General features: G+C 45.7%; 1 protein-coding gene across 5 annotated transcripts in view; it reads right to left on the reverse strand.

The window, feature by feature from the left end:
* COL16A1 (collagen type XVI alpha 1 chain) overlaps positions 1 to 19791 on the reverse strand; it is a 127810-nt gene that overhangs the window by 45587 nt on the left and 62432 nt on the right. For all 5 annotated transcript variants that reach the window (XM_081019588.1, XM_081019586.1, XM_081019587.1 and 2 more), the window contains exons 17-32: positions 18359 to 18403; positions 18178 to 18273; positions 12920 to 12958; positions 12739 to 12783; positions 10654 to 10689; positions 9902 to 10015; positions 9634 to 9669; positions 8463 to 8498; positions 7373 to 7471; positions 6666 to 6710; positions 6213 to 6248; positions 5563 to 5616; positions 5294 to 5416; positions 4853 to 4888; positions 1963 to 2070; positions 586 to 708 (exon numbers count right to left, since the gene is read on the reverse strand). In XM_081019588.1, the coding sequence (XP_080875714.1) occupies positions 586 to 708; positions 1963 to 2070; positions 4853 to 4888; positions 5294 to 5416; positions 5563 to 5616; positions 6213 to 6248; positions 6666 to 6710; positions 7373 to 7471; positions 8463 to 8498; positions 9634 to 9669; positions 9902 to 10015; positions 10654 to 10689; positions 12739 to 12783; positions 12920 to 12958; positions 18178 to 18273; positions 18359 to 18403 (1071 nt within the window). The remainder of the gene's footprint in view (positions 1 to 585; positions 709 to 1962; positions 2071 to 4852; positions 4889 to 5293; positions 5417 to 5562; positions 5617 to 6212; positions 6249 to 6665; positions 6711 to 7372; positions 7472 to 8462; positions 8499 to 9633; positions 9670 to 9901; positions 10016 to 10653; positions 10690 to 12738; positions 12784 to 12919; positions 12959 to 18177; positions 18274 to 18358; positions 18404 to 19791) is intronic.

The raw sequence follows: 19791 nt of genomic DNA on the forward strand, positions 1-19791 counted from the left end.
GAGCCAGTTAATTAAAGGAATAAAAATGAGGCAGTTAACACTGGGTCATCCAATAAAAGTGATTGGCAGCAGGTTCTAGACGGATGAAAGGAATTAGTTCTTCACACAAGACGTAATTAACTTATGAAAGTTGCTATTGCAAGTTGTGCTATCTTAAAGGATTAGACATATTTGTGGAAGATCTATCAAAAGTCAACAGCTATCGTAGTTGAATGGAATTTCCAAAAACTTATTATTAATGGGTGATATAAGAATGCTGTAAATAAACAAATAAATGTACAGAGTACCTGAGTACCAGATGCTAACTTGGAAGCAGGGCAAAGGCCTTCCACCTTCATGCCTGCTTGTGATACCCACAGGTATCTAAACTGGCTAAAATGTCATGCAACAGTTGACAAATCTATTATACAAACACAAATGTATCTGGTTCTAGGGATGCAGCCTTAATTGTTCAGTTTTGTTCACATAAATAACTCAAAGTAATGGTAGTTAATGACTGAACCAATCTTAAAACACACTATCAGACTAAATTCTGAATTTGGCATTCTCAGCACCACTATTTTGATCAGTCGGAAAACTACTTACAGGTTTGCCTGGCTGTCCCACACCTGGAAGTCCACGGTCTCCTTTTGAACCTGGTTTTCCTGGGATCCCAACCGCACCAGAGAGGTCTCCACTGAGGGTGGGACAAGAGTCACAAGCATCACCCTGTGGGCCGGGATGGTGAGAGTGGGGAAGAATGCAGAGTGGTATGTCAGCAAACAGGAGACCAGGTTAGATGTCCCAGATATCCTACCCCATTATCCCTAATCAAAATTTTCCATCATGTAAACACTTAAGACCAGAGGCCCATGTGGATAGTCACTGGCCATACCAAGGAGGCAAGCTGCAATTGTGTCTGCTGGCTCTTTGCATGTGTGCTTATGGGCACACGCCCTGCCAGACAGGATGGTTTGGATAGTGCAAAGAAAGTTAGTGTGTGTAGGCTCCTCTTTGCAAACATGAACTTTAAAGCAGGGCAGTCAGGGGTGGGACAGCAAGCAGGATTCTGATCCACCCCACCCCACTGAGAGATATGCTTGAGGACCATTTGCCTAATGGTCAGGTACACAATAATTGATATGAACCAAGCTGAATTAGGGATGAACTTAAATGGGCTCCAAATTTTGTGGCCCTTTTTGCTTGTGGTGAACTTGGGAGAACCTCTTTCCCCGCACCAAAAAAAAATAAATAAATAAATAAAGGATTAAAAAAAAACCAGAGAGGTGTGCACAAAAAATTTGGCACCAGAGGAGCAGCTCATCCTTAGCAATGGCAATGGGCGTTTTCCTTTCTCCCCCTTTTCAAAAGTCTCTACCAACAGCAGCAGCAACAACACACCAGCTCCTCTTTCAGTGGCCCAGCCACCAATTTGTATCCTCCTCCCATTGCCTTAGATGTAGCATTGCTCCAGAGCATTGGCGAGAGTGGGGGGTGGGGAGATAATGGTGATAGCAACCATTATTTTTACCGTTCTCCCACTCACTCAGTGCCTTGTTTGCAGATGGCAATTTTACTACTGCAAGTGCAGTAAAATACTCCTACTGGTTGACAGGCCAATACAGTGGAACCTTGGTTCTCGAATGGCTTAGCTGACAAACAAATCGGCTCCCGAACACCAAAAACTCAAAAGTAAGTGTTCGAACGTTTTTCGGAAGCCGAACGTCCAGTGCAGCTGTTGGCTATTGTTTCCGGGGTGCCTGCACCAATCAGAAGCCATGCCTTGGTTTTTGAACATTTCGGGAGTTGAACGGACTTCTGGAATGGATTAAGTTTGAGAATCAAGGTTCCACTGTATAGGTGAGAAAGCTCACCCTGGGGTGAGTTTGGTTATTTGCACAGGTGCACACACACATCCTGTTCCAAAACATTTGGTCCCTCTTGGCCGCATGGTGGTTGTACCCCAACAAGGGGCTTACTCACCTTTTCACCTTTAGCTCCTGATGGACCTCTTACTCCAGGTTCACCAGAAAGACCAGGCAAACCTGCTGTGCCAGGTATGCCAGGATCGCCTGGGCTTCCTGAAGCACCCTAGACAGGATAGATTTTTATACACACTTGTTCTTATTTATTTTTACAACCTATCAAAAAGATAAAAATGACAAACTAGACCTCTCACCCTCCCTGTTTTTTTTACCCAACCTCAAGGCACAGTTCAGATCCAAATAATAATAGTAAAGGTTATATACTAAAGTGGAGAGAGCCTGAAAGATGCTGATTTCAATATAGAGCTCATCCACACTGTGCCATGCTTTTTAGGCACAGGTCAGGGATTTCCAGATCTGTGTCTGAGCGGAGATTTTTCTTTTCCCTGCTGCATTTCCCTGGGGAAACTCATGCTAGAACAAATGGCAATCTGCTGCCAGCACCGTTTGGCCAGAATTGGTGGTATATTCCCAGACCACCAGGTCCCAGTCAATCATCTGGTTGCTGAAATCTTCACTTCCTGAAGTTTCTGAACCATCTTCAAAAGGCAGCCCATTGTCTTGGCACAGCATCATAGAAACAAGGGATACAGACCTAAGTGGCTGTTTTCATAGGCCCACTTGAACCATGTGCTGTAACTCAGGGGCAGCCAAAAGCAGTGGGCAGAAAGGGTTTCTTTTGGGAGGTGGGGAGAGGAATTCTCTAGCTTCTTTGCTAGGACTTCCAAGACTACGCCAAAATCTGCCTGTGATGCAGTAGAAATCACACAAAACAATGGTTCAATTGCTAGTATATGAAGTAAAAATCTGCTGCTCTTTTGAGTACCTTTGTATCTGTGGCACAACACTACAAGAGTCAGTGGGATGTAGTGGCTCATGGGACAGACGAGAACTGTGGGGCAGACCCAGATTCAGATGTCCATTCAGCATCAAAGTATACCGGGTGCCCGGGTGCAAGTCTCTGCCTCTCAGCCTAACCTAATTCGAAGGGCTGTTGTGCGGATAATATTGAGTCAGTCGTTGTCTCTCAACTTAACCTACTACACAGGATTGTTGTGAGGATAATACTGAGGGCAAGGTGAGAGATAATTGGAGGAAAAGCAGGATATAAATATAACAATATTTATACTGCCATTGTTCAGCGGTAGCGCACCTGTTCTGCCCACAAAAGCACTCAGGTTCTGTCCCCAGTGGCATCCCCAAGTAGGGCTAGGAATGTCCCCTGCCTGAAACCTTGGAGAGCTGCTTCTAGTCAGTGTAGACTGTGCTGAGCTAGATAGGCCAATGATCTGACTCAGTATAAGGCAGCTTCCTATGTTCCTGCATTGAAGTAGCCTGTAGAGATAGGACTGGGCTTTTGTGAGCAGTGGTTGTTAGGAAACATGGAGGCTGTGGTTCTCTGCTGGTGGTTGTAAGGCATCACAAATATGTAGCACACAAATAGGGTCTCTTAATGTCATTTTTAACCTTCCTAACACCTGCTGGAACAAACGTTAAAGCATTAAGAATTCAAATACAAGGTTGCCAGGCAACTTAAAGGCTGCGTGGTGACAGCCCCCCTAAATGTGGTTGCTAGGGAAAGGGGTGTGTACCTCCCGCTAGTGGCTGTGGGTAGGCAACAACAGCTGTGACACACTTTTCTCCTGCAGTGATGCTTACCGGTGGTTACAACACTATAGCCTAGGGTAGACTGTACCTTCAAGAGTTGTGCAAAATCGATTTCAAAAGGTGCTGCTTCTCTTGGTTGTGCCTGGCAACCTGCACTTGATGAAATTACTTCTTCTAAACAATTCTTTTAATCACTCCCCCCCCCCAAAAAAACACACACCAGCCATACGTTCCTTTGCCTCTTGGTCACTCTACACAACCACACTTGGGGAAAGCTGTCTCTCATGCTGTTGAACATATGACCCTGTCCTCCTTGCAAAGCCTTACACCTGTAACCCACATAACTCCCAGGTCAATATAGTCCGTGAAGCTGCCTTATACCAAGCCATACAATTTGTCTCTGTAGCCCAGTATTGTCTTCTGCACCCGGGGGAGGGGCAGGAGGGAGGAAAGGGGACTGGATCTGGCCAGCAGGACAGATCCTTACCTTTCCCAGCCCCCCTGCAGGCCATGCCTGACAAATAGGTGGGGCCATCCACCTGTCAACCATCCGATGACAATGACACCAGGCGAGCTGTTTTTGCATAGCACTGTCTACAAGCGTTCTGACAATCATCTGATCATTGGAGTTCCCAAACACTGTGCATGGGGCTTTTAGCCCCACATCGGTTGTCAGGTGTAGGACAGGTGAGCATGGCTTGATCAAAACGACACTGTAGGCCAAATGGAGAGACCTAGTGGTCCTAATTAGGCCCAGAGGCTGAAGATTCCTCACCACTGCTCTATGCTGATTGGCAAATGGCTCTACAAGTATTGAGACGGGGGTATTTCCAGCCCCAGTACCCAAAGCCTTATTACGTGTAGAAGCAAGGAACTGAACTGCTATGGGCCCCTTCGGGAACTGGCCCGATTTGGCACAGAAGGGATTCATTTGCACTGATGAGATTTTTAGCAGTTTTACACCCGTGTTGGACTGCAGGTGTTGACATTCCTCCTATTGCACCGCATGCATATTTGATTTTCGTGTTTCCTTCTGGTCTTTTGCAACTTCTTATAGATCACTGTACTTTGTTTGTAGCTTGCTTTTCCAATTATACTGTGTAAATATAATGAGAATATATTTGCTCCCTAGAGATCCATTTCCTGTGCCTCTGGTTTTGTCTCGAGGAGTGTGAAAAAGCCAGACCTCCTCACCCCTTTCCGAAGCCAGCTCTGGCCACCAACCCCCTTGGGTTATGTAATCTCGCAAAGAAGCACTCCAGCAGGCGGACTTCTCTTACCTTCTGACCTTTCATTCCAGATTCCCCAGGTTTTCCCTGAAAAAGTACAGCAAGCAATATAAGAGAAAAAGCTTTTCTGCTTAAACTTCACTGGCCCCTTGGATCCTCCACAAAGACAGTCCTTCCAACAAATCAAGTCTGCCAGGCAGCCTAATAAGAGAAGCCCACTAGAAATAGGTTCCCAATTCTCAGCCCTGTTTATCTTCTACACTGAGCTTCTGCACCAGTTTGTCTAATTTAGGAGGAATGTACTATGCCATAGACTCACAAAACCTTTCTACCTGCCCCAGGAATCACAAAATTGTAGAGCTGGAAGAGTCATCTAGTCCAACCCCTTGCAATGCAACTTTTTCTTTCGCCTATGGGAACCACCTTCCCTCTAGCTCTATTGCCACACCCCTTGCTGCTCTCCAAAGGAGGTGCACGCCAAGGGTCACTTACTGGTTTTCCAGGAAGTCCAGCACCAGGAAGCCCTGGCTCACCCTTCTCTCCTGGAGGCCCTGGAATGGAAACCATGGTCTCCCGACCTTCCAGAGAGGCAGGGCACTCGGTACAAGGTTCTCCCTACAGGGGAGAGAAAATGAATAGTGATACAAAACAGGGGACATGAATAAGAGAGGAGAGGGCCACAGATTGTGAGCAAGATGAAAGGCTCATTTATCTGAACAAGTTACACAACCACTTCCATGCTTTGATACCAATTTGCTCACCTTTTCGCCTTTGACTCCTGAATCTCCAGTGTCCCCTTTGGCCCCTCGGACTCCCTAGAATTACAGGAGGAGTGAGAAACTGCTGAGCTTTGAGTATAAGCACAGAATGAGAGTGAGGGTTGAGGAGAAGGAGGTGGGGTCCTTTCCTAGATTCGGAGAATTCCTTGTGGTAGAGACACATCATGGCATTGCCATTCATTAGAGTTAATTTGGAAGCATCAGAATGTACTGAAGAGCAGTACGCCGCTTCTCTTCAAGCATGAACTGAAGCTTTTGAGCTTGATGCAATAAAAATCTTGAGGTCTAGCAACTATGCTAGGGGACAATTCACCAGACTGTCTAGCAAGCAAAGTAAAAGACAAAGAAAATTGCACAGAGTTTCATATTTCATATTAAAGAACTGGATGTTTGGTACCCTGGTTTGCTGTTATTTCATCCTGCAGATCTGCAACTCTGTATTACTGTTTTTGTGTTTGTTACTTACCTGTTTGTCCCCCCCTGAGTGACAGTGACTTATTAACTCCCCCAAATCCCTTTATTATCTGACTTTGTTCTTGTTTTCATATCTTCCAATGCTGTTCAGATCACAAAAGCCAGCTCCCAGAGGGTGACCAACACACTCTAAACTTGCAGAACTTTCTCATACTCACAGCTTTGCCTGCAGGTCCTACAGCTCCAGTATCTCCCTAGGTACAAAGAGGAACAGGTGAGTTGCTGAAGACAGAAAATGGCTGCAACGATGCTTAAATGATCTACCATCTTGAAACAAGAAAACTGCTGCTCAGATGAATCTGACATAAGGGGGATCTTCTTGTTTCACCATTTATTTATTTATTTATTTATTTATTTATTTTATTTAATTTACAAACTGTATGTGGCCTGGACACACACACACACACACACACAGAGAGAGAGAGAGAGAGAGAGAGAGAGAGAGAGAGAGTAGAAGGCACCATGCATCTTTACAGAGGTATTATTACCCTGTGATAAAAATCACTGAATTAACCCTCAAGTTCTGGCTAATTACACTTGCAGTGGAACAGAGATAAAGCAAGGTATTCCGGAACCAGCCCTCTGACTGTCTCCTGAAAATTTGCTCTTACCTTTTCTCCTTTGAGTCCAGACAGCCCCGGAAGGCCATCTTTGCCCTGAAAGCAAATAAAAGAAAAGTAAGAAGAATCATTTCAGTGAAGGTGTTGGCAGAACCAGGAAAAGTTCTGGATGTGGTTTTAACCAGGATAGTACCTTAAGATCAGACCTGCTCTCATTTGGAACATTCTATTCACACAACCAATCCAAACAGCTTTGAAACTGCCACAACATCCCATCAAACCCTGAGGACTGTAGTTCAGTGATATCATCAAGAATGCTTCTCAGAACTAGAGTTCCGCAGGCTGAAGTGAAGAGGATTAAATGGGTTTGTACTGTGTAGACTTGCCTGTTCACAGAAACTGCCATGGGGATTCCATGTGCTTTTCTATGATCATGAGGACTAGAAACCTGACAGTAAGAGCTGTTCGACAGTGGAATTTGCTGCCAAGGAATGTGGTGGAGTCTCCTTCTTTGGAGGTCTTTAAGCAGAGGCTTGACAACCATATGTCAGGAGTGCTCTGATGGTGTTTCCTGCTTGGCAGGGGGTTGGACTCGATGGCCCTTGTGGTCTCTTCCAACTCTATGATTCTATGATTCTAACCCTTGTGTTATTTCACATTCTCACTTCAGCACTGCTACTCAATCCACCCTTGTTCTTCCCATGAATCCTTGCAGTGCCCTACACTAAAGGCAAGAGGCACGATGGCTCTATACTTACGGGAAGGCCAGGCAGGCCAATCCCTGGTGGTCCTGGTTCTCCTTTGGGTGCTTTCTGAAGCTGCATGGCTGCAGGGCTGCATGACTGACACTGATCTCCCTTAAAGAAGAAGAAGCACAATGCTTGGTATTAGCGAGGAATAGCTCTTTTCATACCAGTACAATGCAAATGGTGATACAGATTGCAGGATATGGTACAAGCCTGCTCCCCCACCCCAACTGCCTGCACCGTGGGAAAACTGCTGGTTTGGGACAGACATAGATGGGTAGATTCCAGTAAGCCTAAAATGCACGGGTCTCCTTGTTTACATGGATTACAAAATTGACTTTGCAGTAAGTATCATTTGTGGGTGTGGGTGCCTGAAATAATTTGCACAAAGGTATCCAGCTGTCTTGTAAATAACCACATGCCTAGTCACCTGCGGTGAGGAACAACTGGCTAAAGGCAATGAGATGGAGGAGTTGTGTAAAACCTGTTCCTTTTCATCAGCAAAACTTCATCATCACCTTGTTCAGAATGCAAAATTTACCCAACTCAAAATGCTCACTGTTTTTGGTTTGTTTGTTTGTTTTTTTCACAAATGAAGCAGTATTTCCCTAAGGAGTTCTGCAGTTTGCAAGCTAAAATGAAAATCTGCAGGCATGCAAAAGATGCTGTTAGTTGAAGATTGCTTTCAGTTAAGCCCTTGCCACTAATCACAACTAAAGCAGAGATGTGTGCAAGCACTCCCCAAAGGCTACAGAGAACTTTGGACAAGCCCAGGATTAAAAGGAGAAGGCCTGCCTAGGAATTCCATTCACATTCACTCGAATGCATCTCATGATCAAGGACCATGCTTTATCAGAATCCACAATCACATAATCCCAATTCAATTGAACACCAAGTATAATCCCTGTGCAAATTTTCCTTGTACATCATGGGGAAGGTTGGGGACTAAGTGAGGCAGGCGGTGGGAGAGAGCGCACATGAGGACATTTGTGGTGGGGCTTATGTGCACATCTCCCCACCCCCCAACTACAGAGTGTGACCCCTACTGAACCAAAGCAAAAACAGGGGTTAGAGATCATATAAAAAGGAAATGACCACCTACCTTCTCCCCTTTAATTCCATTGATCCCAGGGTCCCCCTGAAGAATGATAAAAAGAAAAGGGAGAGGAAAGAATCAGAAGGCAATGGAAACGTTCATGCGACCAGCAACTGGGTGAGGCAGCTGAGCCTGGGTGGTGCTGGTGGTGCTGAGAGGGCATCAGCAAGAGATGCACCTGCTGCACCCCATCAATGGTTGCTTCAGTTTAGACAAACCAGGAACATGTTACAGAATCACAGAATTGTAGAGTTGGAAGGGGCCCCAAGGGTCATCTGCTCCAACCCCCTGCAATGCAGGAACCACAACTAAAGAATCCCTGGCAGATGCCCACCCAACCTCTGTTCAAAAGTGCTCCTGGATCCACACAGCTCACAGTCTCAACAGACCACAAGGGGCCACAACAACTGGCCCTCACTTGATTCCTCCACGGAATCGGTGTATCCTGGATCATGTCAACTTCCCATGCACTCATTTGTAGGTCTGCTTTGTGCCATTTCAGCTTTAATTTGAAGAGTGTTTTTTTATATATAAAAAAGAATGAATATGCATTTTAATAGGTAACAAATTCACCTAGTGTCAGAAATCTGCCACAGTTCTTGAACCAGTGAAGTGAGACAGTGTCCTTCAACCTTGTGTCTCCAGATGTTGTTGGTCTACAGCCTCCACCATCCCTGGCCATTGGCTAAGCTGTCTGGGAACAATGGCAGGTGCAAGTCAACAGCATCTGGAGACCTAAGGTTGAAGAACACTGACCTGAAGGATGCCAGGTGGGGCATTCAGGCTGTGTGCCATCATCCAGTTCACTCTGTCTAGAGGAAGGAACTGCAGGGAAAACAGCCACACATGCCAAGGAAAGATTCATGCCCAAAGGCTGTAGGTGGTATTATTCCATCACAACATCTAAGCTTCTGGGTCAAGGGATACCTGTTCTTGTTGGTTACAGGCCATCTTGACGGACATAGGAAGCTACCTGTAATTGGGTCAAAGCTCCGTGCTGGTCTGGCAGTGGCTGTCTGGGATATGAGGGAGATGGTCTTTTGTGTCACCTGATGCTTTTTAAACCAGAGATGCAAAGGATTCGACCCAAGGCTTTCTACAGGCAAAGCATGTGCTCTGACTTGGGTCTTCCCCTTGCTCTGCTCTTAATCTCACAGAAAGTGAATCTGACACCTACCCTGCTGCCTTTGAGTCCTGGAGGGCCAGGCTTGTCCTGAAAGAGAAAGGCGGTGGGGGGGGGGAGGGAGGAGACCAAAGGAAATGCTTAGAACTCCAGGGTCCAATAACTCAGCAATTGCCCCACCAACCAAACACCTTTGCTTCTTAGAATCATAGAACTGTTGAGTTGGAAAGGACCTCCCAGGGTCATTTAGTCCAATGCAGGAATCTCCTTGTCTGTAACACCCTCAAGGGATAAAGCCTTCACCCAGTGACCTGGGACTCACCGATTTGCCCGGTTTCCCTGGAGGTCCAGGCTCCCCTTTGGGCCCTGGTTTCCCAGGGATGCTGACTGCATTGTTCCCATCAGAGATAGTGGGACAGACTTCACATGGGTCCCCCTGTTGAGAGACATTCAAGATGCTGTGAAGAAGATTTCAACTAAAGGAAGACAAAACAAAGGCAACAGGGCCAAAGGGAAAAGGTCTCCATTGCTTCCTTCCACAAAATGGAAAGAAAATTATTTAAACAAAATGCATTAAGATGAATTATTCCTGAGACAAAACATAGTTAGATCCTCTTGTTCAGACAAGTAGTTTTTGGGAGGTGTGGGGGATGGAATAGAGGGAAGAGCAAATTAAAGGGATATAACTGTGGAACTCCTTCCCCATAATGGTGCCTGTTGCATCTTCACTGTCCAGCTTTTGCCATATTCCTGAAGATAAGCCTCTTTACCCTGGCCTTTTACAGCTTAAGCATTTTGCCTTCAGACACCCACCTCTTTTGCTGTTTATTTATCCTCCTCTGGTTGGAAAAGTTTTGCTTTTTTATATGTAATTGTAACTGTTGTATCTGTTGTTATAGCTGTATAGTATATTGCTATAACCTGACCTGGGAACCTATGGGAAGGGCAAGTTAGGTTCATTATTAGATGTGGTGATAATGGAGCTTGGTGGGGAGTGGGGTAGGATCCTCAGGCCCTTCTCTGAAACCAGAGAATGCACAAGCTTTGCCTTGATCCTGCCTTCCTTCTACTCACCTTGTCTCCTTTCAGGCCTGGGACCCCGGGTTTCCCCTGCAGAGAAAGAAGGAAGGTTTCCATTTGTGATGCAACTCCTTTTTTGTACATTGTGTCGAGGTTTTTTTTACACTTAAATGGTATATATGTTTTATGAAACAAATAAACAAGCTCCTATGAGACCAGGAACTAGCTATAGCTAATGTGTTTGCAGATCAGGAAACCTGCAGCCTAAACTTATTCATGTGTATCTGGAAATCAATCCTAGGAAACTTCAATGGGAATTCCTGCCAAGTAATTGATGATGTCATGGGCCCCCAGTGAGGGACCTGGCTGGGCATAGGTGGAGAGGAGAGGAGTTTCCCATGGATGATCCTGGGAACTGACCCAGTGGGTAGGCACAGATCATGCCAGAGTCTTGGAAGCTCAATGAGCCACTTGGGGAGGAAGATCATGGGGAAGGACCTACTGTGGGGGGAGGGGTTTCCCTACTCCATCTCTGCATCAGTCACCCCAGAGCACAGCTCATACACAGCATCCATCTCTGAAGTTGTCAGAGGCCGCCCCACCTACTCCACCCACTGCAGAGGAGTTGGTGATGCCTCGTCCATTGCCAAGGTAATAGAGATGCCAGCATAGGCATGATCAGACAGTTCTGCTTGCCACATTAAGTTGTGCTGCCCTGTTCCCATATAACAGGACTATAGGGGGTGTGCTGATTGTCAGATCAACGGGCAAAGGATGGCTGTGTTTCAGTTTGCATAGTATTTCAGGAAGTGTGAATTATGTAGGTTTGCCCTTCAATGCAAACTGAACTGAATTTCTCCCCCATCCCTATAGTCATTGTCACAAAAATGATTTATTTCGCCGTTACGATCCCATTCCACACAGACACTCTGCCTGTCTTTTGAATGCCACCTCAAAGCCTTCCCACAACCGCTCTGGCTTTGCTGTTTCCCGCCAGTCTTCCCCCACTGGCAGAAACCTCAGCTGTTGAGCAATGTAGACTTTTAACAATCTAAGCAGCCCTTAGGGAGCAAGTGCTGGGTGTGGAACGAGGCATGACTTCATTCCCAACAGCTGCATTGGTACATTCAGTTTATTCTCCCTTTATGTCATCGTTTAAGTGTGACACTAAATGCCAAGTGGAGCGCCACAACAGAATGCTGCAGTACGTTCCTGGCACATGTGCGTTGCTTGAGCCTGCGGCATCGGCATCAAAGGCAGGTGGTTCGGCTCTGATTTGAATCTTCACGTCCAAAACGTATTGGCTTATTGTTGTCTTTTGGACATTTTGCATGCAAGCCCATAAAGCCTGAGCCTTCTCCATGCATGCCAGTGCTTGAATTGACCTGGGGAATAGTTCCACCTCTGGTCTGCTAAGAGCTACTCTGCCTCAGCACATTCCTTCTATCTGCAACAGGGATATAACAGTGAACTACACCATAGGGGTGTTGTGTGCTACTCTTTCAGCTCAACCTCAGCAGTGCAGCGATACAAGCAATGGATAACATGACAGGGTTAGTTATAAGCTGATCTCTGCACTTTAGCCAAATCCCCAACCAGCAGTGGGGGGCCTAATACCTCTGGACAACACTGCAAGTTTGTTGTAAACCATTCAGAAGCTGAACTCCACCATTCATTGTGAAATAAACTTAAGGGTTGTCTTGCTTCGCAAAAGCCTCTCCCAGCCTGCAGTTTGTGGACAACGGACTGCATTTGCTTTGGAATTTGAGTTATTATAGGGCCACTTGAGAGATTTTTTTCACCCACCTACCACAGTTATCTCGAGCCTGCGTATGCCTCTCTCTTGCGCACAGGTGGCATAGTTTTGTATCCAGCTCCGTAAGCAAGAGGAGTTACAAATCAGTGTCATATACATATCATAAATAAACCCAGCAGCTGCTCAATAAGCAAGGTCCCACCCAGCTTCCCTGGCTGTCAGTCAGTGGTCACATGACCTGGGTGGAGAAAGCCTAGTCAAGAGCACAGAAATATGCAAAGCATGAGCCCCCGCTCCCATGATGGGGGTTCTGGGATCTGCTGAAATTTCATGGATCCTCCCCACTTTGCTTTGCTGGTTTACTCACTGAAGGAGGAACTTACTGGCTTTCCACTTGAACCGCCTGGCCCTGGAGGTCCTGAGTCCCCCTGGAAATAGAGAACAGAGAATAAGATCCATGTAAGTAGGTTTGGACACAGCAGCCACGGACAGGAGAAAAAACTAGTTTTCTGGGACATGATAATCACTGGGACTATCCAAAGCTATATGCATGGTTATGCCTACCTTCTCTCCTCTGGGACCTGGTGGGCCACCAGGATCACCCTAGAATGAAAGCAGAACAGTTGGTTGTATTCAGAAGCTGAATGATCCACCGAGGTCATTGCTATCCCAAACAGGAACCAGAATATGTGCAACTTCTGCCACTTCTTGACTCTCTCTTTCCAGGCACAGGTCAGCGCTTAAAAGCTCTGCATCTAAGAATTTGTTTTTGTTTGTTTTTTGTCCCTGGAATTTCCCCATGAAAACCAGCTCTTTAGCACCCAATCAGAGCAAACACCAATTCAGGCTTTCTGTGTGGATTGCCCCTTGCTCCAATTGACCTTTAAAGAGCGGGTTTTTGCAGACAAAGCTCTGGGGAAGGGAAAAAAAGATGCCTGGAAGTAGAGCACAGGCCATGCCTGGGAAGCATGAAGGAAAGGTAAGCATGAATAAGGCCAAGGTCTGCTCTGCCCATTACATACCCTGTATCCTGTATAACTTTTGAACCCATGACTATGGAAAGCATAACAGAGGGGAAGTTGCATTGCTGTCTTCTAAACACTCGTGCCCTTTGTTTCCGCGTGTACATTTGGCATATTTCTATGTAATTTAACCTGAGTTTGACCTTTCCTTCGTTCCTTCTATCTTGGTTATGGAGCTGTTAAATTATGCTGACAGGGTGGGAATGTGTGTACTTGCCCTTTCCCAAGCTGATCTACACTATCCTCCATCCAGGCAAGCAAGAGGCGTTATCAGAGTTCAAGAGAACATTCCAGCCAAAGGGGATATGGAGCAAGGCTGGTGAAGGTGGGTGGGAGGGCAGGGGAAAGAAGCTGTGGCCAGGGAGGTGGGTGTTGCCTGGGGAGAGTCCCAAGGGCCAGGCAGAGAGGCCTGGAGGGTCACATTTTGTCCCTGGACCCATGGTTCCCCACCCGATATGGAACCCTAAGTGGATGAGAATATATGAGAGACTGGACTCCTGGGGGTAGAGGTGGCTGGCTGGCACTGGCTGGCACTGGCTGACTGGTTGGGTGGTATCTGGGGGAAGATAAGAATGAATTGCACATACAGGCTTCCCCCAGGGCCCCTATTTCAGATTCCTGAAAAGCAGCTCCTCTTAGCAATTCTTTTCACAAAGCTGTCAGTGCTGTGAGCATTGTTTAGGCTCAACACCCACTGGCTGTTGCTCGATGTTTCTCCTGGCTGCCAGTGGCTGCGCTGGAACAGGACCAAAATTCTATAAATGCCTTTCTTTCTATCTTTTTTAAACACTTTTGAAAAATAACCAAAACAAACACAAAAGACAATGAAAAATATCACCAGAGCGATGCTGTGGTTGGGCCAACAGCTTAACGAGGAACTGTAAGGCATTAAAAGGGTTTGTTTGCACATGACACTGCAGGCGGTGCGAGTTTTAAAAAGAGCTCCAAATTCTGCGCCTAATTGTTCAAATTGAAAGCTCGCACATATTTTTGTTTGCACAATAAAATATGTAACCTAGATTTGCATTTGCTCACATTTACTCTTCCTGACCCTCTGCTGTTCCTCGCCATCCCCTTCCCTTGTCTCCTGATGTTACTTGTCCTCTGCTATCAAAAGATAGATGTAAGCTCCCTGGGGCAGAGCCTTTCTTCTTTGCACAGTGCTGTAATTCTCACCCTCATCATCTGCTGCTTGTCAGAAAGAGGGATAAAGGGGTAAAGCAGAACATCAGAGCTTCTCTCCTGGATCCCTGTGAAGTCCTGCTCAGCATCACCTGCTTCCCTTCATGTCATCTGACGCTATTGCTTACATGTTTCCTAATTTATCTTCACAACCATAAGGCCTGGAAATGTATTTTAAAAACTTAACAAAGGGGTGCTATAAACAACCAAAGGGGTTTCTTGGTTATGTTTGGAAAAATTAAAAGAAGAACTAGGAAGCAGTAGACTTGCTGCTTGGGGAAGTGGGGTGAAGAGTTAACAGGTGATAGAGAGGAGGACGAACTATTCAACTCTTGTATTGCCTCAAGGGGGGTTATGTTTGACTTAGAAAAAGAAGAAGAAATGATTATGAGTGATTTGTAGTCCAGGAGGTGGTTAAAGAACACCAAGCTACTTCCAATGAGTTCCGGTCTCCAGGGTCAGATGAATGAAAACCCTGGATGCTGAAGGAGTAATTAATCAGATGCTATTACCCTTTAATAATTCTTGGAGAACAGGTGAGGTTCTAGAAGAGACCTGAGACCTCTTCAAAAAGAGGGGACAGGAGCAACCAGAAAGCTACAGACCAATTTGTCTGACATTAGGCAAAATTCTAGAACAGATTATTAAGTGCTTGTTCTGTGAGCATTTAGAAAACAAAGTATGGCTTGCTAAGAGCTGCCACAAGTATATCAAGAACAAGCCATACCAGGTCAAGCTTACCTCATTTTTTGATAGAGTTAGAAGTCAGGTAGATCATGGGAATGCCATGGACATAATAGGTCTTGATTTCAGTAAAGCATTTGACAAGGTCTCTCATAATATGCTTGTGGACAAGATGGTGCAATGTGGGCTGGATGATACTATTATTCGGTGGATCCACAGATGGTTGAGCTATCATGCCCAGAAAATGTTCATTAAGGGTTTTGCATAAAACTGGAAGGAGGTCTTGAATAAAGTGCCACAAGGCTCTGTCCCAAGCCCTGTGAATGATTTTAATAAGGGTGCAGAGGAGATGATGCAAAGCCAAGAGGGATAGCTAATAGAATCAAGATTCAAAATGATCTTGATGAGCTAGAATATTGGGCTAAAACCAATAAGAGGAAAATTCAACAGAGGCAAATATAAAGTCCTCCATTCAAGTGAAGGAATCAGAATCACATGTACAGGATGGGAGAGACTTGGTTTGGCAGTGGTACATATAAAAAGAATGTATGCACAGGGGGTACTCAAGGGCACACAGTACTGGCATATCTTGTTGTTGTTGTTAAAAAGTGTGGCACTTTCTGTAACAACTTCATGGTGATTACCAGCACCTTTTTTAAAAAAAATAGAAAAAAGCACTGTCTATGCGCCTTAGTTTATTACAGGCTGAACACGAGCCAGCAGTCCAATATAGCTGCTGAAAAAGCTAATGCAATCATAGGCTGTTCAAAACATGAGAATTAATAGGTCCACTGGTTGGGCTGCATTTGAAGTTCTGTGTCCAGTTCTGTGTGCCACATTTTGAGGACATGGAAAACCTAGAGCATGTCTAGAGGATAATGAGGAATCTGGAACCAAATTCTATGATGGATGGTTGAAAGAGCTGAGTAGGCATAGGCTGAAGTAGAGGTGGTTAAAGGGGGAGATAGGAAAGTTGCCTCCAAATATCCTAAGGGCAGGATCTATTGGACTGCAGGACCTACTTCATTTTTACCTAAAACACCGAGGTCCACCAACCAGAGTCAGGTGCATTACAGTAAGAGCGTAACAGATCTGTTGCTGGATCAGGCCAATGGGCCACCTATTCTGGCATCCTGTTTTCACAGGCCAACCAGATGCCCCAAGAGGAAGCCTGACATAATTAAGAGGCTGATATGGGAGTATGCAGCCTCCCTTGTTGCCCCAAGGAAATGGGGAACACTGCCTTGCCTGCTGTGGCCATAAATCACCCCCGGATTCGAAAGAAGGGCGTGAGGGCACTAGGCACAAAGCCCTTGTGTGGGTCCGGCTCTCCCGGACGCTGTCTCTGATTGCGCACTAGCTGCATCAGCTCAAAATAAACAATTAGAGAGAGAAGCAAATGCACATACTTCAAGTGAAGATCGGGAGTAAAGACTGCTAATTAAAGGGATCTCTGTGAAGTGGAAGCGATGGGCTGGATTTAACAATAAATCAAGAAGAAGAGTCATCAAAGGATTGGTATGTAGCGGAACTGAAAAGGGGAGGGGGAAAAACTTTTCTTTTTTTGTCTTATGTGAGCACCTAATACCCCCCCCCCCAAGAAAAGAATTGTTGCAATTACTGATCACAAGCAGGAGGATTAAGAAATGTGTGGAAATGAATTACTAATCAAAGACATGGCTGGTGGGAAGATCGGGAAGGAATGAAAGTTCTGTGTGACGCAGCAATAAAAAGAGATTTGTTACGGCAGGCCTGCCTACAGGAGGACAAGGGTGGGGGGAGGACCATGGCTTGTTACTATATTGGAATGTGAGTTAGACCTGGCAGGGCCCCCTGAGAAAATTGATGAGAGACTGGCAGGCCTGTGGAAATCAATGGACAGACTGTGGGAATGGTTTGTACGGAGGTGCGGAAATGGCGTCTGTTTTTTTTTTGACATGGCTCTTGGAGGAGTGTAAAATCCACACAGGATATAACAACGTTTGTTTTCAACCCGCTTGTGGAGACTATCAGAGACCACAAAGAAAGGAATATATGATAACAACAAGAAGATGAGGAAAACAACAAAGAGAAGGTACATTAAAGCAGCATCAAGAGAGATGTTTGGATCCCTTTTGGAGCACGAAGTATGGGTACCCCCAACAAAAATTTAAAAATTTGGCTGTGTAATTTGGAACTAATGTGATTTGGAATTAATGTGATATGATTGGCCTGTTAATAAAAATTATTATTATTTTTTTAAAAAAGAGGAAGCCTGACAAGTGACGTAGGTATGGGAAGAATTAACGAACAGGGTACCTCTGAGCACATGTTCAGACCAGGAATCTGTGATCAGTACCACCACCCAGCCTAATTCTTCTCAGTCCACTGCCCGCCTCCCCCCCCCCCAAGCAGGCTACAAGGAATTTTAACCACAAGCTGCACTCAAAAATAAGGGCCAACTGAGGCATTTCATTTCATGGGACAAACTGGGCATGCTGTAGAAGACCCAAGGGCAGAGCACCTTACTTTCCCCCTAGTTCAAAGCAGATATTTGGGACATGGGTGTGTGTGTGAATTGGGAAATCACACAGCGCCACAGTGCTTGGGGAAGTTGGTGTTAAACTCCCCCCCCCCCCCATTTCCCTGAGGCGAATTATCTTCCACAAATTGTCGTTCGCCTTGCAGGGAAGAACCTACATGTTTCTATTCCATCCATGTGGCAAATAGCAGCTTTGGAAAGAGGGAGGTTTAGATCAGGAAAATGGAACTGGGGACAGCAGGGGTTAAATGCCCCCACCTGCCAGTGCCAGTCTGATTTGTCTCCACCCACCAGCAAAAGACCCGCATACCTAGTTTGGCACATCATCACAATTATCTGAGCCATAATTTTAACAAAGGATTGAAGCCATGAAGGAGACAGAAATGGAAGGCAGGCAGAAATAAAAGTCTTACTGGTTTTCCTGGGAGGCCAATTCCAGGTGGACCCGGCCGCCCTGGGGGTCCTGGTTCCCCAGCGAGACCTTCAGGACCCACGAACCCTGGGTCACCCTAAAAAGACAGGCACAGTCGTGACAAGCCCATGAGTAGAATGCTGGCTCCCCCACCCCACCCCCAGAGAGAAGCATAATCGTACCTTCTGGCCTTTAGGTCCCACCACGCAAATCTCCCCAGGCCGGCCCTGGTTAGGAAGAAAAGGCAGGATGCATGAGGGCGGGGCTTCTTTCCACTTAACAGGGCCAAATTGTCAGAGTCTTCAGAGCTTGAATTATTATTTAATAAATTTATATACTGACCTATACCTGTAGGTATGAATGGGGGGCCTCATGGGCTGAGGGTGGGGCTTAGTCAAGGGAGCTGCCGGGGGGGTTATATTCTGAGGCTTCAGAACTCCCTTTGAGTGCGAGGGCCATGTTCTCTTTTAAACAATCTTCCAGGGACCACATTCAGCAGTGCATAACAGCTAATGAGAATTTCCCCCTTTGTACAGTAGTCTAGTCTCTCTCTCTCTCTCTCTCTCTCTCTCTCTCTCTCTCTCTCTCTCTCACACACACACACACACACACACACACACACACACCTACCTCTGTCCTCCATCCAGCCAAGCAGACAGCATTAGCAGAGTTCAAGGGCACAATCTCCCTGATCTATGTACCAGCCTGGATAGCTCAGCTGGTTAGAACATGGTTCTGATAATGTCAAGGTTGCAGGTGTGTATTCTTGCATTGCAGGGGTTTGGTCTGACTTTATACTATTGGCCGATCACAGGGGTCAATATTTCAACCCCTATCCTAGGGAGCAGAACCTCAGGTCTAGGGGGCAAATATGGTCCTCTAGGCCTCTCTAGGATTCTTCCCAGCTCACACATCCCCAGCCACACACCCTCGTCCAATGAAACACCCATCACTGGCCATACTTTGCACTCTCCTTGGGTGCTTTTGCCTGTCTAGAATTGCATTAAAATGTAAAGAGGTCTCCCCTACCCTATGGATTCAGCAGGGTTCCTCTTATGTCATGTTCCTCCATGACCCTGGCTCAGTCGAGGAGAGATCAATGAAGAGAAGTACAAGGTGCTGTGTGGTTTCTCTATTCTGAGCAATCATTCTAAAGTCCCTACTCTTCTGATCCAGGAAGCCAGAATGGACAATAATAATTCAGGGGGAAATGATACAACAGAGTTAACGGGGAAATGTCACCCAAAGTAGTATGAGCATTCATGCTTCGAAACGCGTCTCCATGTGGTGAAAATGAGATTTGATGATGGGAGACACAGCAATGATGGGAAATGCAACATTTGTTTTCAACAGCTCAGCTTCCAGCATCATATCTCAGTTTTGCCAGGCAGGAACACATTCATATGAGGAAGCAACAAATGAAGGATTTCAGGGAGATGTCAAATAAAAACTCTTAAATGCTATTTTGGTTTAAGTGAACTGATGAGTAATCTTCCTCATACATTTTTCTTTAACCTCAAGGGTGTTTATTTAGATAATAAACTTCTTTTTACATCTGAAGGATTCAGATTTGAACAACACCATAAGAGCAACTTCTCTGTGGCATTGTTCACTG

Source organism: Podarcis pityusensis (genome assembly GCF_964106645.2).
Source record: "Podarcis pityusensis genome assembly, chromosome: 8".
Taxonomy (NCBI): Eukaryota; Metazoa; Chordata; class Lepidosauria; order Squamata; family Lacertidae; genus Podarcis; species Podarcis pityusensis.